Here is a 25,418-nt window from a genome sequence, read left to right as displayed (position 1 = left end):
TCATTGTTCCCAAGTGTTACAGAATTTGCACGTACTATATAAATAAATGATGATGATGATAATGAAGATAGGAGGTGCATATCTCTACTTATTGTGGCATCACAAAGGCTACAGATGCCTTGACAAATGTTGTCTGGGTTGGAAAAACAGTATTTCCACACACAAGAGGTGAATTTTTTGGTCTTTAGCCTAAGCATGATAATGCACTTATCATGGGCATGAGGTGGTACCAATGGTGACTGACTTACTTGAACACATACATCATTCTCCTCATTATCTAAGTACAACACATTGCAACATTTTCAGATCCACAATTTTCCCATTCATCCTGTTGCACATTAGCAAGTTCTAAATTAGCATCCTTAATATATATGTCTAAATCATCATCATTACTATTCATCTTCACATTTCCAAAGGTATGCAGTAGACGGCTAGACATTCATTTGGTCAACATTCAACAATTCAAATGTCAACAGTATCATTAGGTTGACAATTCAGATGTTGACAGTATTATAAGGTCTACAATTAAAATGTAGACAGTATTATATGGTTATGGTTAGGGATAGGGTCAGGGCCGGTGCTAGGGGGTCCTTGGCGCCCTAGGCACATTTTCAAAATCGGCGCCCCCGCGGCACATTTTCAAAATCGGCGCCCCCGCGGCACATTTTCAAAATCGGCGCCCCCCCGTCTTTTCTTAGCTTAACTTGCATCCTCTCTGCTCCCCTCCACTTACTGACACTGTCGGGCCGTGATGATGATGTCACGGCCCGACAGTCAGTGAGTGGAGGGGAGGAGACGGAGCAGAGAGGCGGCGGTGGTGATGATCAATAGTCCCTCCTCCCCTCCCTGTGGATGTATCTGAAGCTGTGGGCGGCCGTGAAAGGTATGGTCAGCGGTCGCCACACAGTTTTAAAGAAATTTTTAATCTGTGGTGCCCTCCAGGCACCCTCCAGAGCCCGGCCTGGATAGGGTTAAGGTTAAGGTTAAGGACAGGGTTAGGGATAAGGTTAGGTATATGATTGTTAACCCAATAATATTGTGTACATTTAAATTGTTGGCCTAATAATACTGTCTACATTTCAATTGTTGATCTAATAATACTATTCATGTTTTTTGTTGATTTTTGCCAACCCTATGTATATTATGGTGTCGACTATGTAAATGCTGATCATGTTACTGTCAAACATATGTATCACACAATTTCCAAATGATTGTGAAATTTTGTAAGGAGACTGCGCTACAGTATCAGACTCTGAAATGTCAGACTCACATGTAGCACTAATGGACACCTTTAGACTCTGCTCAGGATTCTGTGAATGCCCAATTTGTTCTTCAGCCTTAGCGTTTTTTTCATGCACTGATGTGGCTGTTTTGGAGGTGACAGACCTACACTCAGAGTGAGAATGTGGTGCATGTGAACTTACAGAAGATGCATTACCATATTGGGCACTTGCTTTTGCATTCTAGTATGTGTAAAAGTAGTAGCAGGACCACTAGCAGCAAAAGATCATGGTTGGCTTCTTTTGAAACTGCGGGTGATGTATGAAATTTCAGCTATTTTCATTTCTTTCCACAAATCACCACATTCATCAGTAACTATTCCCTTAATACCTACTTTGTTTGTATTTGGAGTCTTTCTTACAGTTTCATAGCTTGATCCATTATTGGTAACAGGAGTAGAGTTACATGAAGTTGGAGCTGCTTGCAGCTGCCACCACACCACGTGAATGCCCAATGAGATAGTGAAAGTTCATCATCATCAACATTTATTTATATAGCGCCAGCAAATTCCGTAGCGCTTTACAATTGGGAAGTTGGAACTGTTACCCTACAAAGTAGACACTGCTCCACAATGTAATTCAAATGAATACAATTAGTTAAAGCAAGCTACTCTCGGTTTCACTGGCTTCACTAAGAAGCATAGCACTGTCAATCTGTTGTAAACACTCAGGAATGTCATAGCAAAAAGGCTCACCCTGCTAACACTCTCCCCAGGATTCCTCATTGCCAATAAAGTAGCAAACATAGTGTGTACATTAAAACTGGTGGAATTCCAACATGTACCATGCTTTGCACACAAAACTTTGTTGTTCAGAATGTCTTAGAAAATGAGTGGTTGGTGAGAGGGGGGCTGTCTATGGCTCGAAAAATTTCTGGGCATTTTCGTCAGTGACCACATGTAGATCATTGCAGCAGCTACTTAAAAAATTACCTGCCATGCCACCGACTGAAGCAAAAGGGTATGTGGTCAAAGGGTAAACACTCAATTGGTCTACATTCAGACAGTCATCAACATTAGGGGGGTAAATGTATCATCTTGCGATTTATGCAAGTTGTCGGAAACCGTCGACTTTGCAGTAAAAGTTTAAAGCTGTGATGGATTGTAAAGGTAAACTTGCCTTTACAATTCATTGCGGCTTTAAATTTTTACTGCAAAGTCGCAGATTTCCGGCAACTTGCATAAATCGCAAGATGATACATTTACCCCTAGGTTGACAACTTAAGTGTCAACAGTATTATTAGGTCAACAATTCACATGGTGGACAATATTATTACGGCGCAATTCAAATGTTGACAGTATTATATGGCAAGTGTTAGAGTTAGAGGCAGGGATAGGGTTAGGGATATTATTGTTGACCTAACATTACTGTCTACATTCGAATTGCCAACCTAATAATACTCTACATTTCAGTTGTCGACCTAATAATAATGTTGATGTCATTATTGTTGACTTATCAATCCTGTCTATATTATGGTGTCGACCATATAAATGTCGATCATGTAACTGTCGAACATATGTATCACAACTAGCTAGAGGTAGTAACGAGGTGAAATTCCACACCATTCAAAACTACTGTATACAAGATTTTTGTCCAAAACACGAACATGGGGGTCGAACAAACCACGGGGATCTGCAGACATCCCTAAAAGTGTAATGGTTCTAAGTCAATGCTTCTATTTGCTCACCAAGTTCAGGGGTGTTGATGTTTTGGTTCCTGGGGTCTTTAGTAAAAGTTGCTAACAGTGAGGTTTCCACATTCTGTAGTATAGTGATGACAGTTGTGCTGAGCTCCGAGGTGGTCAGATTGGTCAACTGTGCTTTGCTGAGAACTTCAGTGAATTGAAGTGCCACATCCTATGGTTGAGCAGAAGAAACAAAGAGGGGATCATTTAGAGTTAAGAGCAAACCAGAAAAGGAGCAAATCTGTGCCTGGACAATGCCATGCTGAACTGCAGGGGGGAGGGGGTCAAATTTAGAGTTGAGCTAGGGCTCATTGTGCAGCCAATGTCAACTCTAAATTGCAGTGCAAAAATAAAGCTGTTCTATGCCTGTGTGCTACATGCAAATGTAGTCAGTATTGTCCATGCATGCAAAAAGGAGGAAATTTGGTCCTTTTATGCTTTACAAAATGAGGCCCAGTAGCTCACAACCAGACTCAGTAAGAGATAGTGGAAGCAGTATTATAAAGTGGTTGGTAATCCAGCTATATAACTGCACCCAATGGATTATTCATATCTCTCGTAGCACATTTTTGTACGAACCATGATGCCAATCACACTGGTAGAATAAAGCAACAACACTCCAGTAACTGCTCTCTCCTATTTATGTACAATATATTTAGCTCATGGGCTCAGTCAAACCTATATAATGACGTTTAATCTGTTACTGTGATGGTAATCTTTCCAATATGTATTATGTATTCCAATATGTATATGTCCTTGACAACTAGCCAATCTCTGTTACAGTTGCCAAACAGTATTGGCTATAGAATACATGATATTATTTATTTTTCACAAGAAATATTGCAAATAAGGAAGTTATACCACACTGATTTCAATTGGATTATTGTATAATGTGAGAATATAGATATACAGATTGAGTTGTCAATGTTTTATATATATTCTTTTAGATATCTATTCCTTTACATGCCTATTGCACTCATCCAATCCATCTTTGTGTCCTTACTGAGAAGAAGAATATCACAACCAGACAGTGTCACACATCTAGTAATGAGATATCTGAGCAACTCATAAACAATTACTTTCTTACCTTCACAGAGATACTTGTATTATTTGCTTGACACGACTTATTCTGTATATCTGCACTGGATTTCAACAAAGAACAGAATGCATCCTATGGTAAAAAAAAGATCAGATGTTCTTAATATGGTTTTTATGTGTACATACACACAATTCTGCCTGCCCATTTATGTACTCAACCATTCATATTAAAGGTTTTCCATGTTTATTCCACTGCAAACATTCATGTAGAACTGCCACCATTGCCTGTACATTATTCTATGCACAGCATCTATGTTGATAAATAGTCATAGTATCAAGGTCTTAAGTTAATTCTTTAATGTGCTATAGTTGTTTTAGAAGAACACAGTCAATGTTTATTACCTGACACGTTTCGTCACTCCGTCAGCGATTTTATAAAGAGATTGATCATTGGATTGAAGGATCTGGGCAGGTCAATGCATTCATTTCTGAATGTGGTATAAGACCAGGAAGGTAACTCACTCTGAGCTTAAATGCAAAAATGAGATTTTGGGTTATGGGGCATGATATTTACGCAGTCTTCAAGGGCTGAAGACTGCTTATATAGATTGTTATTCCTTAATTAGGGGGCAGCTGCAGAGACTGTTCATCCTCCTAAAAAGTGGAGGGAAACTTCCCTTTACAAGGCAGCGCCGCTTTAAATTTAAGCGCTGAAGACGCCGAACTTGCGGGTGTTGAAGAACCCGGAGCTTAATACATTTACCCCCTGATTGTTACACGCCCTCAGAGGTGGAAGAGATTTATAGTTGATCTACACTTTTATTGAACGTCTTTTACACAAACCAGACGGCAATTTTATATAGAGAAACGCAATGTAATAAAACTATTAAAACATATAAATGTCCCGATGCCTCCTCACTCTCATTACTTATTAATACAGAATTGAGGATCGAGCAGTATTTTAGGAGCAAAAAGGAATATTTGAAATTATTTGAGAAATGGGTCAAAATGAATACTAAGCAGGACTCATTTAAGGATTACTATCTTGTTTTTTCCATTTTGTGGACACTGGGCACCCTCATTTTTATGTTGTTTGAAGGACAAAAAACATTTGCTGCGTGTTCACATTTATGCACTTATATAAAATGTCCAAACACGTCTATGCAAATAAACCTGCAGTGATGTTTCAGCTTGGAACACAGATACAGGAGTATTAAATGAAAAGCTCGGCAATCTGGTATAAAGCTGCAGAGGTCATTTCTAGGGATGGTCATTAGCCAGGGATTTCTGAGACTTGCCTACCATTAAATTTCTAACTAATTTGTGTTTTTTATATGTGATGATCACCAAGCTAACTTCTAATAGAAGGGGCAGTGTTCCCTCCTATTTGAGCATTTTATTAAACTATTTAATGTTAGTTACTTCCAGTTAATTATTATTTATAATATTTAATCATTTTCAGTTTTTATGAATTAGTATTAATGAAAGGAAAGCTGTCACACACACATATTTCACAGCATACATATATTCACGCCACTCATCATTCGTAATTTTGAGGTGACAGGTGAACTCTAAGTTTGATGCTTTGTTTCTGCTTTAAAGTTTAAATGTATAAGTTTAGACTTCTTAAATGCTGGTGACAAGAGTCGGTTTTATGTTACAACTTTGTATAAGTAGAGTATTTACTAGAACTACGCACCTGGCGATTGAGTCTCTCGCACTTTTCCAACTCAGTACTAGGCTGTGATTGACAATTCCTTTCACCTGGGAAGATAAAAGAGACAGTGAAAGTTTACAGTGGCTGGCAACGCTTTCTGGAAGTCTCTTACATTTGCCTAATTACAACCCAAACCAATTACACACAAGATTCCACTTTGGGTGAGTTCACATTGTAAGTTTGATGAAAGCTTATGGTAACAGGCCTGTTCAGCTCAAGAGAGGTCTTTACATAGGTGTGGTGACTTTACGCACTGTCTGGATGCCAATACTGCAACCAGCATACTGAATGGTCCCTTATAAACTAATTAAAGAAGTCAAAGAGATGCTTGCAAAGGGGGTCAATGTCCATTCCTGTAGTCCCTGTGCAGCCAATGCCATGCTTGACCTAAAAAGGTCCAGTCAGCACAATTTTGTGCGGAACATATTCTGGCAGGATGTCAGAACCTATCTCAGGCTTACTTAGTTGGCTTTGTCATTTCCACTGACATCAGGAAAGAGCACCTAGAACACATCGCCAGGATAATAACCGGCATTGAGGACACAAGGCTAACTATCATACTTGACAAATGTCAGATGGCCATAGTTGAAGCACAATAATTGGGGACCCACATTGGAAGGGGTAAGATTTGAACAGAACCGTCCAAAACAACCCATTGGGTGTGCAAGCTTCCCTGTGTATCCAGAGCACACCGCCACGGGAACAGGAGCAGGTTTATTAACCAGAGCTGGAAAATCATTTGAGATATATGGAGGAAGGAATGGCTGAGGATTATGGTTCTAGCTGGACTATCAAAGCCTTGGAAGCCAGAGAAAAGATAAAGAATGGGTTGAACAGCTACCAGCTCTGCTTACCAGAACCATATTGGTCTATGCGCCGGGAAGTGTGCCCACCTTGCCGACAGTTACAGATGATCTAGATTGAGAACTCTCATATACCCCAGGGTATGGTAATTTTATAAATTATTGTAATCCAAAGGGCATTATTGCCTATCCACCCAGCTTAACCCCACAGAAGATATAACATTTTCCTCCAATGACCCCACTATATTACCATGTTTATCCATTCACCTAGCAATACACAAACATATTATGAGCGTAACATCCCAAAAGGAAGATAAACAGCTACTGTTTTGTCTTTAAGGTCTTTAAACTAAAATAATTACTCAATTTCATAGACAGTTTCATGGGAAAAATACATTATGCACAATATTGCCCCAACCATGCCAACAGTAAACACAGATTTTAACCCTTCACACCTGCAAAATACACAGCATTAACTCCTTTGTGTTAAAGTTTGCACAATATTAACACATCTCATGTCTGAAGGTTATACAGTATAGGCACCTGCATGAAGTATACGCAGCATTGTTCCCCCATATCCAGTTCACCTGCTGCCAAGTGCGCTATGTAACGATAGCTTGATTGTTGTAGACAGATGTGAACTTGATTCACTTCCTACTGAGAACATCAACAACCAACCAATCAGCTGTTGTTAATCACTGAAACAAATTCAACCAGACACCATCTAATGACAACACTCCAACTGTATGTTCCTTAGAGGAACAGGGTTAAAGGGCAACCTACAGCAGAGCTTGTAGGAAGGACTCGCATTCCAGGGCTCATCAAGATCATGGTGAGTTGGGTATTTATTTTAGATCATAATGTCTACTAAGCAGTGCAAAATCAGCTTTGGAACCGCTGTACACCTCAAGTTCTGCCAAGACACATTGGTTAATGGAGCAGATGGCAAAAGTAGGCCACTGGTACACCTAACTCTGTGAAGCAGAGGAGAAACAAGACTTCATTTTGTGAAGTAAGATTATTGAAATTAGATTAAGGGATGGAGAAGGCACATTTCTGGGGTGTTCCTTGCTCGACAAAATGATGCATTGCCATTTTAGCTGTGCAAAAGGATCTGGAGATCAGGTTTCATCCTATACTTCAGAGCAATGTAATTAAAAGCTTCACACACATTATTGCCACATCTAATGAATACAGTCACAATGACCCATCATTCTCATAATTAGTTTAATACATAAATGAGGCAAAACTTAGCAATATTTTATAAGAAAAAATGAAAATGGGTATTTAATGAAAGGGGTGGATCTAAGGAGGAAGAACATTAGACTTTACAGTGAATATTTTACACTTTAGCACCACTTAGTACAACCACTCAGTCTCAGTACACACAATACCTCAGCATCTACTTATGGCTGACCCCTGAGTACAGTGTTACGCATAGCAGCGAGATGGGATGACATACATAAAGTACCATGGAACGAGCTCTAACGAGAAAGTCCTGCCTGTTCTGGTTTGTCAATTGTGGGGCAAGAAATTGTGTCCACAGACTGAGTTTCCTCTTTCCTTATAGCAAAACACAGGGCTTGACTAGCCTGCGACCTAGGGCACGAGGCTTTTGGTGTTGAGGGGAACAAAATATTTGGGGTGCAAAATTGTGACAGGGAGAAGCATAAACTGAGATTCATTTTAAAGTATAAAAGAACAGTTGTTCTCCAGAGTTAAAATAAAACATGAAAGAAAAATGTAGTAGCGTTTTAATCTTGATGTATTCCCATGGTAAAGGCTGGAGACAATGAGCCATCTTGAAGTGGGTGTTTGAGGATAGTAGGAGTGACTATCAAGCGACGAGCACAGGCCCCTTTACATCTTTCCCGTCAGCAATGCTCGTTCATAACTCCGTTCTGCTATACAGTTCTGATTTTAATGAAAACTAAATGGGTGAAGAAGATTGTAGTGAAAAGCTAAGTGTAGCTGAGTTTAAAAAACATGGGAACATAAACATAGGGTTGGCAAGGGGGTGGGTGAAGGAAGCTGAATTTTAAAGTAAGGAAAAGCTTTCTCGTAGCTAAGGTGTGCTCTGAGCACATTAGCCTAGGGCAGCCTGAACCTTTAATAAAGCCCTAGGGACACATTAGCTGAGCAGTGGGGTTTCCAATTTATGGTCAAGAGTATAACTACAGTATATGTAAGATAAATGTTGGTCCAGCGGTTTCATCCCTTTTCTTTGAATACATAACATCCAGAGTTCCTAGTTCTAAATCTTTTCTATGAACCATTAAAGTTGACTTTATTGGGGGGGGGGGGGGGTTCAGGGTATTTCTAGGCTGAAAATATGGATAGCTGCAAATATCTGTCCTAATCTGAAGGTAAAGCATGGAGTAGGGCTACGGTGGGGTTTGGATGGACAGTAAACCCATAAAATGTAATATTAGTTTGAAATCTACAAACCATAATTGTTGAACTTTGGATCAGAACCAGAAGATGTGAGCTAGAACTGCAGATTGAGGGTACAATTTAAGTAGTCTGCTCAGATATAGTTACCATCTCAATAATCACTTAAATCTGATTTCAATATGACTAGTGCATTCTAAAGATGACCAAATCTTGGTGAAAAATGTGGATCAAATGGATTTATTTATTTTTTTGCCCAATATACCTCCCATTTAAGTGCCACAAAGGGTTTAATAAAAGTTTGAATATTTGTAATATATTTATACCACATGGAGATGAGGACTTTTAAGAGGTCAGAAGGATATAGGTTGTGGTGTTTTAGGTAGTTGCATTAGTCTTTCTCCTAATTTCACCTATATTGTACAAAGTGTCTGACCTGTAGATACATGATAAGTAAAATACAGTGTTCAATTCCACAATTGAGAAAAGAGAAGAATGGCCAAACATGTCTTTCTAGTCTCTCTTTGTCTGTGTGTGTGTGTGTGTGTGTGTGTGTGTGTATGTTAGGGAATTTAGACTGTAAGCTCCAATGGGGCAGGGACTGATGTGAACGAGTTCTCTGTACAGCGCTGCGCAATTAGTGGCGCTATAGAAATAGCTGCTGATGATGATGAAGATCACTACCCATTGTGAGATATTAAGATTGGGTATGCAAGGTGTCATAAACTTCTAAGGCAATAGCAATAAAAGGAAAGGACACAATAAGTGGCAATATCTGTCCCCAATGTTTAAAGTGTATGAGAATAACTAAATCAGCATTTTAAGTGAGCATCCTTTTAAGGAATCTGCCTCCATTGTGACACTTGCTTTTTTTGTCTCAGAGCTAGTAGCTAGTGGTGTAGCTGTTCAATATAACAAGCTATATAATTGTCAATTTTGACAAGCGATAATCCTGCGAATAATCACGATCTGTGGGAAGGCAAAGGCAATATGTGTTCTATGTTTTTTCCCAAAAAAAAAGCAAAATTAAGTTTTGGGTTTGTCTGAAGAATGTATAGGGACTGGCCATAGTGTATAGAGTGTAGTAAATAGAAAATATTTGGGAGTGCAATCATTTGACATTTCATGATACTGCAAGACTAAAGAAACATATTTAAACAAATATAAGGCTTGAGGGTTTGGAGGAACTTGAATTCCTAGACATTTTATATAGTTTTACTAGCAACCATAAGGATAAGTGTCTTTCAACTGGAGAAAAATATTGGCGATGGACATTAAAGCTACAGACCTCCATGTAGGAGGTAGTTAGTTTGTAATAGGATACTAAACTATACTCTAAAAATATTATGAAGATGAATTAGAGATTTGTTTTTACAGCAAGTAAGAGATAGTCCACAAAGAGACATACTTTATTGGGGTAGTAATTTATAACTGGACCAGAAGTGAATAAGGACGATCTGATGGACTCTGTTAATTGTCAGTGTAAAAATAAGGGGATCTAGAGCTGTGTCGGATACAGCAAAACTCTCAATTGAACCCATCACTAGAGGCTTTTGCATTGGGGTTAGAGTAGAGGGCCATGCTAAAGTTTAATGTTTCACCTTGAAAGACAATTTTGTGAAGGGTCACCTTAATTAATGCTCTGCGTAGGCATCTGCATCTAGTAAATGGAGGAGATAAGGGGTCTTACAATGTTCTTGAGAGTTAACTTACATACAGTAATGTCACAGTATGTCATTTGCTCTATAATTGTTTTGTTACTATTAGATCTCCCCTCTGTATCACTGAGGATTTTTTATGATATATTGATAGTTATTTTTAAAGAGAATACTATAATACTTGGAGGGAATTTGAGAAAAAGTCTTGAGGGTATAAAATATGAAATGTTTAATGTGGTGCCAAAAAAGTTGATGTCCGGGGCTGTGCGCCGTGTGCACAAATTTAAAGTAATCAGTTATTTAAAAGGGGTGTTTGAAATGTTTATTTAACAATGTATTTCATAAATAAAATATGCTTTTGCTCGCCCTAGTGGACAAATTGGGTCAGGGCTCCTCTCGCATTTAGTTTTACTTCTGCACTGTGGTGACAGGGTGGTCCTCCATCCCTGGTGGTCCAGTGGAGGGGTAGTAGAAGTGAACTCTATACCCAGCATCGACAAAGAACATTGCAGTCCTGAACCTAGGCAAGTGGTGAGGAGGAACCAGCCACAGTCACAAGCAAAGAGGTCCTACAGCAGCTAATCACAACACCTAGGAGTAACTGGTTACAGGTGCCAGTGAAGGAGACTGATGGTGGCAGTGTCTACTCTCCTACAACTAGAACACAGTTGGCACTTGCAGTCATGGAGTGTCTGGTGGCCAAGTAACCCAGTAGGAGTGGTCAATAATAGCAGGTTACTGATGGTAAAAAAGAAAGTTAAAGGGAAACCCAAGATTAATTGATAAAATGACAAATAAACATTGAGAGCCAGGGTGTCAGAGTAAGCTGTAATTGTAGTAGCTTTTCTAAATTACTTCAGGACTAACTTTCATTTGTTGGGAGAGTTCAGGCTCTTGGTCTAAAGGGATAATAATGTTGTAACTTATCTTCGCACATGGGACCAAGGTCCCCAAGAATAACATATTGACTTGACCCTTACTGTAGCTGATTAAGGAGGAGTTTGAATTCATATTCTCTGACTGCTGGAAGAAAAATAAAAGTATCCCAAAGAATAGAGGGATTAAACAGGTATTAAAGAATTGTTGGCCGAGGTGGCTCGTCGCACCTAACTTAGCAATGCAAGGGGGATATGTTGGTATGCTATTGTAGAGCATATATTCCAGCAAGTGACTATATAATTGTCAGGCGTGTGGCTAGTCCAGTGGCTAACCATATAAAAATAAATATCATGAGGTAGGTAAGACATCAGGAAACCTTTGAATCTATACAATATAAAACTGTTCAAAAGGATATCAGTTCCTCATATGCCATAAATATGAAACAAATTATCATCCCACAGTCCATACAAATAAATCCATTAGAATAGGGAAAATAACTTTATAGCTCTCATGGAATCAGCAGCAATCTGAAACCTGTTCTCTGACAATCTGGGGAAGCTGGTTTCGGTGAGCTGCTCTTCCCATCTTGATGTACAAAAATGTCCCAATTTTTCAAGAGTAGCATGGGTCGACCTGGAGAGGAAATCGAGTACCTTGACATTTTTATTGATTAGCAGGTTCATTGGAAAGCCTCTTCATGGAAGTTGGAACTTTTCAGGACCTTGGAAACTGCATTAACATTTTTTCATTAAAGTATTGTAGTTCTATAATGATCAATAGATTTCTTGTAGGGGACGATCACCTTCTGACCTTGATGCTCTGAGGATGTGTTTCTTGGATTCAAAGAAGTCCATCTAGAGAAATACATCTCGGGGGAAATCATCAGCTATGCCCCTCATTTTAGGCAACCAGTAAAACTGGTCATTGAGGTCTGAGGTATTGTGGTGCTTCACTCTAAATATGTTTTGCACATGGTTCTCTAGGTCACTCCCCTGGATCAATTCTGATAGGCCTCTCAGCTCTATGCTCTAGAGCATTCATTGAGACCTGTAATTTTGTCTTGCAGAATCTGGAGCATCACCTCCTACTCCTCATAGAGTTTAATAAGCTTATTGTGTGAAAACGTAAAAAAAAAAAAAATTGCCTTCAAATGCCCTGTTCTGCCTTCTAGACCTGCCAAGACCGTGTGGAGCTCTTTCAGGAAGCTCTAGACAATCATATCTTCAAGAAGTAAGAAAAGGAGGGCATGCATGGATTGCATTATTGGGGAGCTGATATGAGCCGAGGTTACTCACTCTGTTATCACTCTCAGGTGGTCAATATCTGTCACTGTCAGTCAGGACTGAGGCCTTTGCAATTCAGCCATCTTAGATGGAAAAACTGAGACCAATTATCTATTATTTATACTTATGTGACAACATTTGTGATCAGGTATTTATAATTCAAAGACACTAGCAGATTTTGTGGTAATCAGACAAATATATTTTGTTAAGATGAGCTCCAGTGCAAATTCATTGCAAATACATCTTCCTCAACTTGAACTTTATAACTTCAGATCTCACTTGGAAGAGTTGTTGCTCTTTTTTTCTCGCTAGGGTTCCAACTAAGACCTCTTAGATGAAAATTGCATACTTTTGAGGTGCTAACCAAGGGCTGGCAGGGACTGGATCTCATCCGATACCTATAATGGGACCTGTTTTATACCAGCATGTTACACTTCAGCTGATAAGCGTATTTCAAGGTGAACTCCAAGTAAAATAACAACACATGTTGCACAGAAAAAAGTATCATTCATCCCTTTCTAGAGGTTACCATTCCCACACTGTAAAGTGCTGTCACCCTTCTTGATATTCATTAGGTAATGAACAATGTTTGGACCCCAGAAGTGGTCTTTGGGATCCCTGTTTATTCTGCTGGGACTAGTAGAGTGGCAAAATTGCCACTGCGGGGGATACAACCTTAGGCATTACCCCATCCCGACCAGCTCAAGGAACTTTTTTGCACCCTCCTATAGAGACTCTAGACTGATATTCATAACATGTTTTCTCTTGCATGAGTCTATGAAGAATGCACCGGTGAGGGCGGTTTTAAAAGTATTGAAGATTTTTTCTCCCAACCCAGATCCAAAACATTGAATTTGTCATACTAGAACATACAGCTATCTCCTGTACCACTATGTGCCAGTGACAGGTAAGGGTGATTTGAGAGCAGCAAAACAGGTGGTTGAATGAGGGGAATATTCTGCGGAACATTTTCTGAGAATTTCACTCATGTCTACATAACATTCAAATCAAAAACCACATCCCCTGAAGAAATCTGCTCCTGCAGATGAAACGCGTTGGGACACGCCCACATTTGTGACGTCACAGGATATCCGGTCCATGCGTTCCACTGTGGAACGCACGCCAGGCTCTCCATCATCACACTGCAGCATCGCTAGGGACACAGTTGATATCTGTTCCCGTGAGCTCCACCGCTAGCCTTCCTGTTTTCATCCTGTCTACTATAGTGATATTCGCCGGATAACCGCAGCACACATCAGGTATCTGGACAGTTTTTGTATCCCCATTTGGATTATTGCTTTTTGCGTTATCAGGTCATTTCTTTAGTTATTTTTCCACCAGGACTTTCATGAGTGCTTCTATTTGGACTGTATTTTTGCACTTTCCGGATTTTCTACTTTTATTTTAATTTTATTGTATTTTTATTCTCTTATTTCATTTATTTTAATCCTATTGTTATTTCCATTTTATTCCATGCATGTGTTCATGTACCAATTTCATCATCGTTGGAATCATTCATTCCTCCTATTTCTCTGGAACTGTTTATTTATACTAATTAAATTCACTGTTTTTACTAATCTGCACTATTTCATGTTAAATATCTATTTCTACAAATAGTTTCCACTTATATTATAGGTTTGTTCTAGGCAATTTGAGCGCATTAATTTATTATACATGTCTACATAACAGCAGAAACGGGTACAATTACAAATAATGTAAATGCAGCTCTTGCTTGCACCTCATTTTCCTGTACGGTGCAAAATATGCCACTGCAGTATATGTCATTTTGCATAATTGCTCCTATTTACACTCCTACACACATTACGGCTTTAGGGACTGTCCATAAAGAATCACTAAATGTCTACTTTTGTGGAATTGCAGATTTGCTGGAAATGTGCATGGTGGGAAGTGTAAAAATATAAATCCTGCCTACGGACACTTTAGAAAAACCTCCTTCATTGACTTACAATTTTCTCCTAAACACTGATCAGTTTACCTTAATGTATTAATCATGAGAGTGAGGGGACATTGGGACTGTCTTTATTAAAGAAGGTCATTATTCACTGCCAAGAACTTGAATGTTTTTATTACATTGGTAGAAATGTTTCTATAAAGGTGCTTTACTATATAAGTTCAAATGGAAGGTGCAAATGGTGTTCTATTGAAAGTATTGGCCACATCTGATTTCCCCACCTGCAAGGATATGTAAAAACTAAAAGATTCTGCGGATAGATAAAAAGGCCCTGTGCCCCCTTCCCCCCCCCCCCCCCCCACTGCCCACACTATATAAGGAGTACCCCTGTAAGTGCAGCATGAACACCTTTTGAACATTATTCAATATGAAATCTCATTCTTGCATGTGCTAGACATATGGAATGCATTCCTGCCCACATTCATCAAGAAGTGCCGCTATCTACCCATTTCTACCCATCAGAAGGTTCAGAGTATTGCACCCCTAGTCAAAATGATGTCAAATGACTACATGTAGTTCCATGGCCACATGATGTTTCAGAACATAATTTTTGCTGCAGATCTACAATTTTGCACATTCGCAAATAAGCATTATTGTGTAATTTGGCAAGGGTGCTGTATGGCGTCACAAATTCAGGTAATACCTGGCAGTTCCTAGGATGTCCCACATGTCACAGATTGATGGGTCTTGGCCAATTTACAACAGCCTCAACGTTGCACGTTTCTAGCCACGTCTTATCACCACCATACCAGTATCTGATGTTTTGCTAGGTCTGACGTTTAGACCTGCATCAAGGATGGTGGCCGGGATCTATACGTCATATTGCAGGTGCTCCTCCCAGGTGCTACTCAAGATGGCAATGTCCTCTTAGTAGGCCTAGGCAAATTTCTCAAAAACTGACAAGATATGGTCTACCATTCACCTAATTACAAAGGGCATTGTGGGGAACCTGTAAGCTAAAATCAGTTATGAATACTGACCACTCGTGAGCCTCTATGGACAAGGGTATCTGCCAGTATCCTTTTCTCAAGTTCAAGGCAGACACGTAGTGGGTTCCCTCTAGAAGGTCTAGTAAGTCATGTAGTCTGCAAGTAGAAAAGGGGGTGGATTTGGACTCTTCTCTTCAACACATTGGACCAGGGGTGTCAAACTCGCAGCTCGTGGGCCGCATGCGGCCCAAAAGCATTTTTTTTCTTACACGTGGAACGCAGTCAGTGGGGTAAGCAAAGCAGGGGTGTCAAGCCTGAGAGGCGCACCCTCCGCTTCTCCATCGGCTCTCTCCTCTTCTTCTCACCTCCTCCCCTTGCACTGAATGTCGGGCTGGACTTCATCATGCCCGACATTTGCAGTGCGAGTCGCCCAGAGAGGAGCCTCAAGAAGAAGAGATGAAGACAGAAGATAAGAATACCGAAGAGAAGAAAGAAGGCAATAAAAAGGTAAGTGAAGGGGAGGAAAAGTAGCATGTAGGGCACAGTGTCAATAATTGGGAAGAAAACATTACATTTTATTTTTGTTTCTGTTAATAATATTCCTTACAAAATTGCAATTGAGACTTTCATTTTTTTCTTACAGCCCACACAATCTTAGACTTTGATTATTTGGCCCAACTGGGGTTTTGAATTCAAGGAGTTTGGGACTGCACTGGACATGTATCAACTGTTCCATCATTCTTGTTCATATCTTTTGAAATACAGAGTATGCAAATATTCAACCCCTTCTCTTTACATGTTGTCGTGATTTATCAACTCCCTGGACCACACCAACAATTCCTTGAACAGTAATAATGTCCATATTAATAGGTCCTGCATCCTTTCCATGCTATTGGCTCCTATGCTTTCTAGACATTGGGACCCACTAGTCAGAGCGTAATAGCATATTGCATATGGAGGCCTGTTTAGTCATAACTAAAGATCCTAGCCCAGTATTATTCTTCTTTCACTGTGCTTGACCAGCGCTTGATTAATTTCACGGCACACACCACTGACCGTCAGGCTCAGGGCATTATACGTCTTAGCACTTCCCGTTAAAACTAGGTCCCTGATATTAGAGCCATTTTTCAACAGGGATCCCATTCACTGCTACATCAACTCCAAAATTTGCATGTGAGTGTCAGCAATGCCAGCGTGAAACAATGGGATATTCTGGTATCCGAACCTTGGGATGATATGATCTGCCAGCAATACACTGACTGGTATTGATGGTGGAGAAAGTCTGAATAGGCCATCAGTATAGCTTTCATGACACACACCAATTCATTTTCAGCTGCTTTGGGACTCAACAAAGCTAGATGCTCCTGTAATAGTTCAGCCAACTCATTGTACGTCATACTCTGAACCTGGTCTGGTGATGGCTGAATCTCTAGCTTTCTTTCTCTTTTTCAGATTCCTTTCCTTTCAGTACCTCAGGATGAGTTTAGTCCCATTCAGCAAATTTCCTTATTTACACGGCTCGGGTGTCCGTCTTGAAAAAGTTGAGCTTTGGTGCTTTAATCTGTTCCCACTAGTATGGTGTGACCCGAAGCCTTCCAAATATGTACAACTATCATTCCAGGAAAAAGAAGGCTCTAGGCGATTTGTCCTTTAATGAATGTTCCTGGTATCCACCTCTCATCACAAAGCATATAAAATAAAATTATCAGACTGTCAACACAAACACCTCATAATAAATAGTAGTAACAACATTATAACAAACAAAGTTGCATTACAGTACAGACATTACTTATGAATATAAAGTTGATAGTAAATGACTCACTTGATTGTGTTGTCCGTGCTTCTGGGCCCATTGTGGTTTGATGAGGTGTGCTGTGTGCAGGCATTATGGCTGATGTAAACAGGCTTTGATGGGTTACCACACTTGATATAGGCTGTGATGTTGGAGAAGTGGTGAGTGTCTGGGCTGATGAAGAAGGAGTTTTAGTACGAACTTAACAAAGTTTGAATGTGCAACTGTCCATCAAGTCCTAATACCCATAAGTCTCTGCTTAATGAGTTATATGCAATTCGAGATGCCTTAATTATCATTAGGGTCTGTCTGTGTGCACTTAACCCATGATGACAACAAAGTCATACTAACAAAACAAAGTTCCCTATAAACTGAAGGGAGAAGAGTCCTATAATTTGCATCTTGAAGTCATCACATTCCCTTATATAATAATGTATTACCCCGTATTGTCATCCATGGCTTTCATTCAAATTAAGACTGGTGGAACTACTGGTTAACACAGCAAACATCAAATCTAATAATGGAAACATTCCATTAAGTCAACACTGAGGAAATTTCTTGGGACAGTAAGTGCAGGGTTATTATCATTTTTGCAGTCACCATGAGATAGGAACCTAATTTCTTGTATGACCTACATACTAACTACCTCCAGGTGAGTACAAACTCAGTAAAAGATGCCCATAGATGCAAGGGCCACATGCTCTGCTTTCATGGGTGGCTTCGCTGCTACCTCTGGGTACTAGTTGGCAAAATCTACCAGGAGTAGGATATACTGCTTCCCCCTCTGACTGGGTATGGGAATGGGTTGAGAATATGGATTGCTACACTATAAAAAAGCTTGACATGGGACTTTTCACAGTGGGGTACTAGTTTTAATACATATTAGGCAGCCAAAATCACATTACAGCATGGCAATTCCCAGGCAAACAATTGTGCTGCAGCCTGGCCCCAGTTTTTCTTAACCCAAGATAGCCAGTTAAGGGGATTTCACAGGCAAGTGATAAGTTAGTAGTGGTACTATCAAAGGATGACGGGTCACTACATAGCAGTTATTTGGGGGTTGCACAACAATTTGGTACAATATTCCCAAATCCCAAACAATTTGTTCACCTATGCTTGATCCCTTATAGTGGTCAGCTGCACTGAGGTTAGCGTCAGTGAGGGGTTGTACCACTGGTCTTTTTATAAATACTACTTCCTTCAAATCTATCCCTTTGTCAGTTCTGTATGGGTTGCCAGTAATCACAGATGGTGGCTGGCTGGTGGTCAAAGGTTCCTGGGGAGCTGTAGTCGTCTCACTGTGAGAAATGTGAGTCCAGGGTTGTGGATTCAGGAGATTTCCAAGGTAGAACCTCACTTTGATTAGTCCCGAGTTACTGCAATAAGAAAACTGCTAGACCAGGTTGCTCCACAGTAGCACCTCGGTTGGAAGAGCATCTAATTGTACAAATAATATGGAGCCTCGGATTATACATACTATTGGGAGGTCTCAGTGTTGCCCACCGGCCATTGGGGCCATTCTATTGTTCAAAATCTGAGACTTCAGAACCAAGTTATGTGATAACAAGGTGATGTACCTGAACCATCTTAGTTCCTCAGCATCTTACTATTTATCACCAGGTTGGATTTGTAAGTGGACCCACATATTCAGTGTCCCATCTCCACCACTGTTTGCATTTGAAATTCCATTTCCTTAGCCTCCAGCTTCTCTCCATAATAAAGCCTTCTGATTAAGTCATACTAGTCCCATTAGAAGAACTAAGGTGCACTGCCAGGACGGCACCTTGGCTTTTAGATCAATCTCAACAGGGTCACTCCTAATTAGAGATGGGCGGGTCCGGTTCTCCGAGAACCGAACCCACCCGAACTTTGGGTATCCGAGTACCGAGCTGAGCAGCTCGGTACTCTCCCGCCCATTCCGAATCCAAATCGAGGCCGAACGTCATTGTGACGTCGTCGGATCTCGGGACTCGGTTCTCGCGATACTTCAACTTTATAAATACACGCCTCCACAGCAATCCATCGCCATTTGACAGAGGGAGAGAGCAGGGTGTAGTCATAGGCTAATTAGAGCAGGGACAGAGAATACCATATTGTTCTTGCAATTGCTCTAACCAAAATCGCTAGTGCAGAGAGGAGGATAGAGGTTTATTATTTTTTCTTCATATTTGGCACTCCCCAGCGCTTTTGGGGTGTCCCCCATAATTGTGCATTAATATTTCTGGCTGTCAAAAGTCATATCTGTCAGCAGTATCTACTAAATAATTTGTAGCACACCTCAGTGTTTTTGGGGTGTCCTCCCTAATTGTGCATTAATATTTCTGGCTGTCAAAAGTCATATCTGTCAGCAGTATCTACTCAATAATTTTTAGCACTCCTTAGTGTTTTTGGGGTGTCCTCCCTAATTGTGCATTAATATTTCTGGCTGTCAAAAGTCATATCTGTCAGCAGTATCTACTCAATAATTTGTAGCACTCCTCAGTGTTTTTGGGGTGTCCTCCCTAATTGTGCATTAATATTTCTGGCTGTCAAAAGTCATATCTGTCAGCAGTATCTACTCAATAATTTGTAGCACTCCTCAGTGTTTTTGGGGTGTCCTCCCTAATTGTGCATTAATATTTCTGGCTGTCAAAAGTCATATCTGTCAGCAGTATCTACTCAATAATTTTTAGCACTCCTCAGTGTTTTTGGGGTGTCCTCCCTAATTGTGCATTAATATTTCTGGCTGTCAAAAGTCATATCTGTCAGCAGTATCTACTCAATAATTTGTAGCACTCCTCAGTGTTTTTGGGGTGTCCTCCCTAATTGTGCATTAATATTTCTGGCTGTCAAAAGTCATATCTGTCAGCAGTATCTACTCAATAATTTTTAGCACTCCTCAGTGTTTTTGGGGTGTCCTCCCTAATTGTGCATTAATATTTCTGGCTGTCAAAAGTCATATCTGTCAGCAGTATCTACTCAATAATTTTTAGCACTCCTCAGTGTTTTTGGGGTGTCCTCCCTAATTGTGCATTAATATTTCTGGCTGTCAAAAGTCATATCTGTCAGCAGTATCTACTCAATAATTTGTAGCACTCCTCAGTGTTTTTGGGGTGTCCTCCCTAATTGTGCATTAATATTTCTGGCTGTCAAAAGTCATATCTGTCAGCAGTATCTACTCAATAATTTGTAGCACTCCTCAGTGTTTTTGGGGTGTCCTCCCTAATTGTGCATTAATATTTCTGGCTGTCAAAAGTCATATCTGTCAGCAGTATCTACTCAATAATTTGTAGCACTCCTCAGTGTTTTTGGGGTGTCCTCCCTAATTGTGCATTAATATTTCTGGCTGTCAAAAGTCATATCTGTCAGCAGTATCTACTCAATAATTTTTAGCACTCCTCAGTGTTTTTGGGGTGTCCTCCCTAATTGTGCATTAATATTTCTGGCTGTCAAAAGTCATATCTGTCAGCAGTATCTACTCAATAATTTGTAGCACTCCTCAGTGTTTTTGGGGTGTCCTCCCTAATTGTGCATTAATATTTCTGGCTGTCAAAAGTCATATCTGTCAGCAGTATCTACTCAATAATTTGTAGCACTCCTCAGTGTTTTTGGGGTGTCCTCCCTAATTGTGCATTAATATTTCTGGCTGTCAAAAGTCATATCTGTCAGCAGTATCTACTCAATAATTTGTAGCACACCTCAGTGTTTTTGGGGTGTCCCCCATAATTGTGCATTAATATTTCTGGCTGTCAAAAGTCATATCTGTCAGCAGTATCTACTCAATAATTTGTAGCACTCCTCAGTGTTTTTGGGGTGTCCTCCCTAATTGTGCATTAATATTTCTGGCTGTCAAAAGTCATATCTGTCAGCAGTGTCTACTAAATAATTTTTAGCACTCCTCAGTGCTTTTGGGGTGTCCTCCCTAATTGTGCATTAATATTTCTGGCTGTCAAAAGTCATATCTGTCAGCAGTATCTACTAAATAATTTTTAGCACTCCTCAGTGCTTTTGGGGTGTCCTCCCTAATTGTGCATTAATATTTCTGGCTGTCAAAAGTCATATCTGTCAGCAGTATCTACTAAATAATTTTTAGCACACCTCAGTGCTTTTGGGGTGTCCTCCCTAATTGTGCATTAATATTTCTGGCTGTCAAAAGTCATATCTGTCAGCAGTATCTACTAAATAATTTTTAGCACTCCTCAGTGCTTTTGGGGTTTCCTCCCTAATTGTGCATTAATATTTCTGGCTGTCAAAAGTCATAACTGTCAGCAGTATCTACTAAATAATTTTTAGCACTCCTCAGTGCTTTTGGGGTGTCCTCCCTAATTGTGCATTAATATTTCTGGCTGTCAAAAGTCATATCTGTCAGCAGTATCTACTAAATAATTTTTAGCACTCCCCAGTGGTTTGCGCTCAGAATGGATTCAAAGCAGTCCACATATGATCTGAATGAGCAACCAGGTTCTGTCACCAGTCCTGATGTTAGTGTTCCCAGTACGTCATCTGGCCAAGGCGATGTCAAACAACAGAGTGTTTTCAAATTAGTGCAAAAAACAAAAACCCAAAAAAATTTTACTGTATTGAAGCGAAAAAGAAGTGTAACTGAGCAAAAGTTAAGTGACGATAAAAAAAAAATTGCAAGCATGCCATTCTACACACGCAGTGGCAAAGAGAGAATGAGGCCTTCACCTTTGGCTATTAGTGGCAGATCCCAAAAAGTTACCCAGCCTACAATTGGTGCACAACTACTGTTACGCGTCAAAGCCGAGCTGCAAGATAACAGTGAGGCATTACAGGAGAATATTTGCTCTGATTCACAAATGACAACAATCCCTGTGGAGAGTCCATCCAACAGTGGGATGTCTAATCGTGAGCATTCTGCTCATGTGTGCCTTAATAGCCCGAGTGTAGCCGGTGATACCCAAATTGAGGATGCCACTTTGGAATTAGAAGAGGATGAGGGGGAGATTTGTGTAGGCGACGAGGGCGCTAATGATGATGTTGATGATTATGATGCAGACAGATACCAAATTGCCTTTCTCAATTTCTATTTATATTCTAGATTATATAACGGCTGAATAGTTTTCTATTTTACTCCTAGTGGAGAGAGGATCTGATGCAGACAGATACCAAACTGCCTTTGTCCATTTCAATTTATATTGTACAGTATATAACGGCTGAATTTATTAGTATTTTATACAAGTGGAGGGGGGCCCAGAGAGACAGAAACCAAACTGGCTTTCTCCATGTCAATTAATATTGTACAGTCTATAACGGCTGGATTTTTTGGTATTTTATACAAGTGGAGGGGGGCCTAGAGAGACAGAAACCAAACTGGCTTTCTCCATGTCAATTAATATTGTACAGTCTATAATGGCTGAATTTTTTGTTTTTTTAAAAAAGTGGAGGGGGCCTATAGAGACAGAAAGCAAACTGTCTTTTTCCATTTCTTTACATATTTAACTATAAGTGTAGGGTGTAATATAGATTCAAAGACGATGGCTGCATTGCCAATATGCATAGATGGAGAGGAAGACAATCTGTTTTGTGTGTAGAATAAATGAAGGCCTACCAACGAAGAATTAAACAGTTTTTTTGGATGATTTATTACCTCAACAATTAGATTACTTATCTCTAAAACAGTTGGAGCACTAAATTGGGTTATTTTAGGCACAAAAACATGTATTTTCCAACAAAATAGCAAAACAAAACCAAACAAAACCAAAACCAAAACCAAAACACGCAATAGCGGTTTTGCAAAACCAAAACCAAAACCAAAACACGACGCTAATCCAGATCCAAAACCGAATCCAAAACCAAAACACGGGGGTCAGTGACCATCTCTACTCCTAATGGACACTATTAGCTGTATCATACAATTAGTACTATCATTATTCCTCAAGGATTATGTTGGACACTTCAAATGAAAAGATGATAAGTAAAATATGTAAACATTATTTGATTCAACATAATCATCTTTTATTTTAAGCAAAATAATTTATATTATTCTATTGCTTCAAGATTTATATATGTAATGAATTTTAAACTCTTCGAATTAATATAAAACTCAATGGGCCTGAAAAATCAAGGCATGCATCTGCTGATTTTGAGTGTATCAAACAAAATCACTCTGTGCATGCTCAGAACCAGCTGATAAGGCCACGACTACAGCCCTGTTCCCTACGCTGGTGAGCACAAGGAACAGTTACTACAGCCTACTACATTGGGGATTGTCCTGGGCGGGAAAGAGGCGTGTTGCTGTAGTTAATGTACAGTAGGAGCGTTTTAAACTTGAACGCACGCAGCAACGGCCATAGCAAGCTCTATGGCTGTCAGAGTAATCTGATTTCTGTCGTATCTCTTCCACCAGCTCTGGGGCTTGTCTAAGTTGATCCTACGGGTCTGGTGGCATTACAGCTTCTAGACCCACCAACTCTATACAGTGCTAAAAAAAGATTTATCAAAAACAATGTGTGGGTTCTCCCAATACTAATATCATTAACACTAGTTCTGCCAGCCTTGTGCTGGTTGCTGCATAATCAGGGGGAAAAAAGTATGGGGTCCCCCCGATTTCACAAAAACCAGCACTAGACAAGCCTGTCGAGTCTGGTGGCACTATAACAGGGGAAGCCGAAGCAGGGGGCCCCCCTGCCATTATGACAAACCAGCCACAGGCAGTTCAGCACCTGGCTAAATTCCATAGGGAGTGGGGACTGCAAAGGAATGTGCGGGACCCCTCATTAGGGACACACAGCCCCGTGCTGAAATCACTTTCTCTAAGCAACTCCCCGGTTGTTGTGAGATAATGAAATGTGAGAAAAATAAAAAAAATGTATCACCTCATTGAGCAAATAATTTAATTTATTTTAATTAATATTTATATTATTTTATTATTAAATCTGACACAAATCAATAGTGTGTATCAACTAAAGAGAGACTTATGAAACAATGGTAGATGTATCTACCAGTCAGGAGTATACATCTACACATATAGGTATAAGTATAATTGTACTGTATAGTGCTCTGTACTTTCTGCCCAGGGATGTCCACCACCATTTTTCACATAATAAATATTTCTGGACAACAGCCCTGTTAGTACAAATAGTTCTGGGTGATTGTTTTACATTCCCTAAAAGTGTGATTTGTATGTTACTGTGCTGGCAGCTCCCAGGAAAGAACCACTTGGCTGGGGGAGCTATCAGAAAAGCACCACATCTGGCCAAGATGCTTAGTCCTAAGAGGACTGGTCATGGGGTACAAGTTGGAGTCAAAGGATTGTAGAAGGTAGAACAGTGATGGATGAAGTCAAAGTAAAGGGATTGGAGTAGGTAGAATAGTTGGTTATGAAACCAAGGAAAACAAAGGATTTGAGAAGGTCGAATTGTGATGTAAAGTTAAACAAAAAAAAATCTTCTTTAAAGCACAAACAGAGTAATCCAAAATAGAACTTTGCTCCTGCAAAGGTTTGGTAGAACTGAGGCACTTTATAAAGGCTACAAACAGGTGAGAAAATTGCCCTTTTCACTGAGCGGCTGATTGCAGAGTAAAGAAGCTGTGCAGTAGTCCAGATGAGGTGACTAGCTGGTTGGCCGCTCTTAGCAGAGTGCTGATTACAGGAAATGAGAGAAGGTGTTTGTAGCTGTCATTGTGTATAGTTATCTGACAGCTGGTTGTGTTTGTAGACAGCTTAAACTAAGGTGTGAGCACCTATTGCTTTTTCCTCTTGCATATAGGTATGTAATCTAGTTTAAAATGGGTAGGGCTTGAACATATCTGTAACTGAGCATTTAGGCAACAGCCAGTGATTGGAAAAGCAGCAAGCATGAGCTCTATATAAGGAACTCATCATAACCTGCTCCAAAACAGCCACTTCCCTTTTCACAAATAAATAATCTCTCTGAAGCTGTAAATGGCTGTAACATGTTTATGCAACTTCTTTCTCTGTAGTATACAGATTGCTATCACATAGGATAATACATCAGCAACAAAACATACATGTGAAACACATCTCTA

The 25,418-nt window shown here is 39.9% G+C and overlaps 1 protein-coding gene across 3 annotated transcripts in view; it reads right to left on the bottom strand.

The window, feature by feature from the left end:
* Positions 1-25,418, bottom strand: part of LOC142151347 (adhesion G protein-coupled receptor E3-like) — a 125,144-nt gene that overhangs the window by 33,158 nt on the left and 66,568 nt on the right. For 2 of the 3 annotated variants that reach the window (XM_075206886.1, XM_075206888.1), the window contains exons 8-11: positions 17,457-17,600; positions 5,702-5,766; positions 4,052-4,135; positions 2,968-3,136 (exon numbers count right to left, since the gene is read on the bottom strand). In XM_075206886.1, coding sequence (XP_075062987.1) covers positions 2,968-3,136; positions 4,052-4,135; positions 5,702-5,766; positions 17,457-17,600 — 462 coding nt within the window. The remainder of the gene's footprint in view (positions 1-2,967; positions 3,137-4,051; positions 4,136-5,701; positions 5,767-17,456; positions 17,601-25,418) is intronic. The other variant, XM_075206887.1, reaches the window with a different exon arrangement.

Source organism: Mixophyes fleayi, chromosome 4 (assembly GCF_038048845.1).
Source record: "Mixophyes fleayi isolate aMixFle1 chromosome 4, aMixFle1.hap1, whole genome shotgun sequence".
NCBI lineage: Eukaryota > Metazoa > Chordata > Amphibia > Anura > Limnodynastidae > Mixophyes > Mixophyes fleayi.
This window is presented reverse-complemented; position numbering and strand designations above follow the sequence as displayed.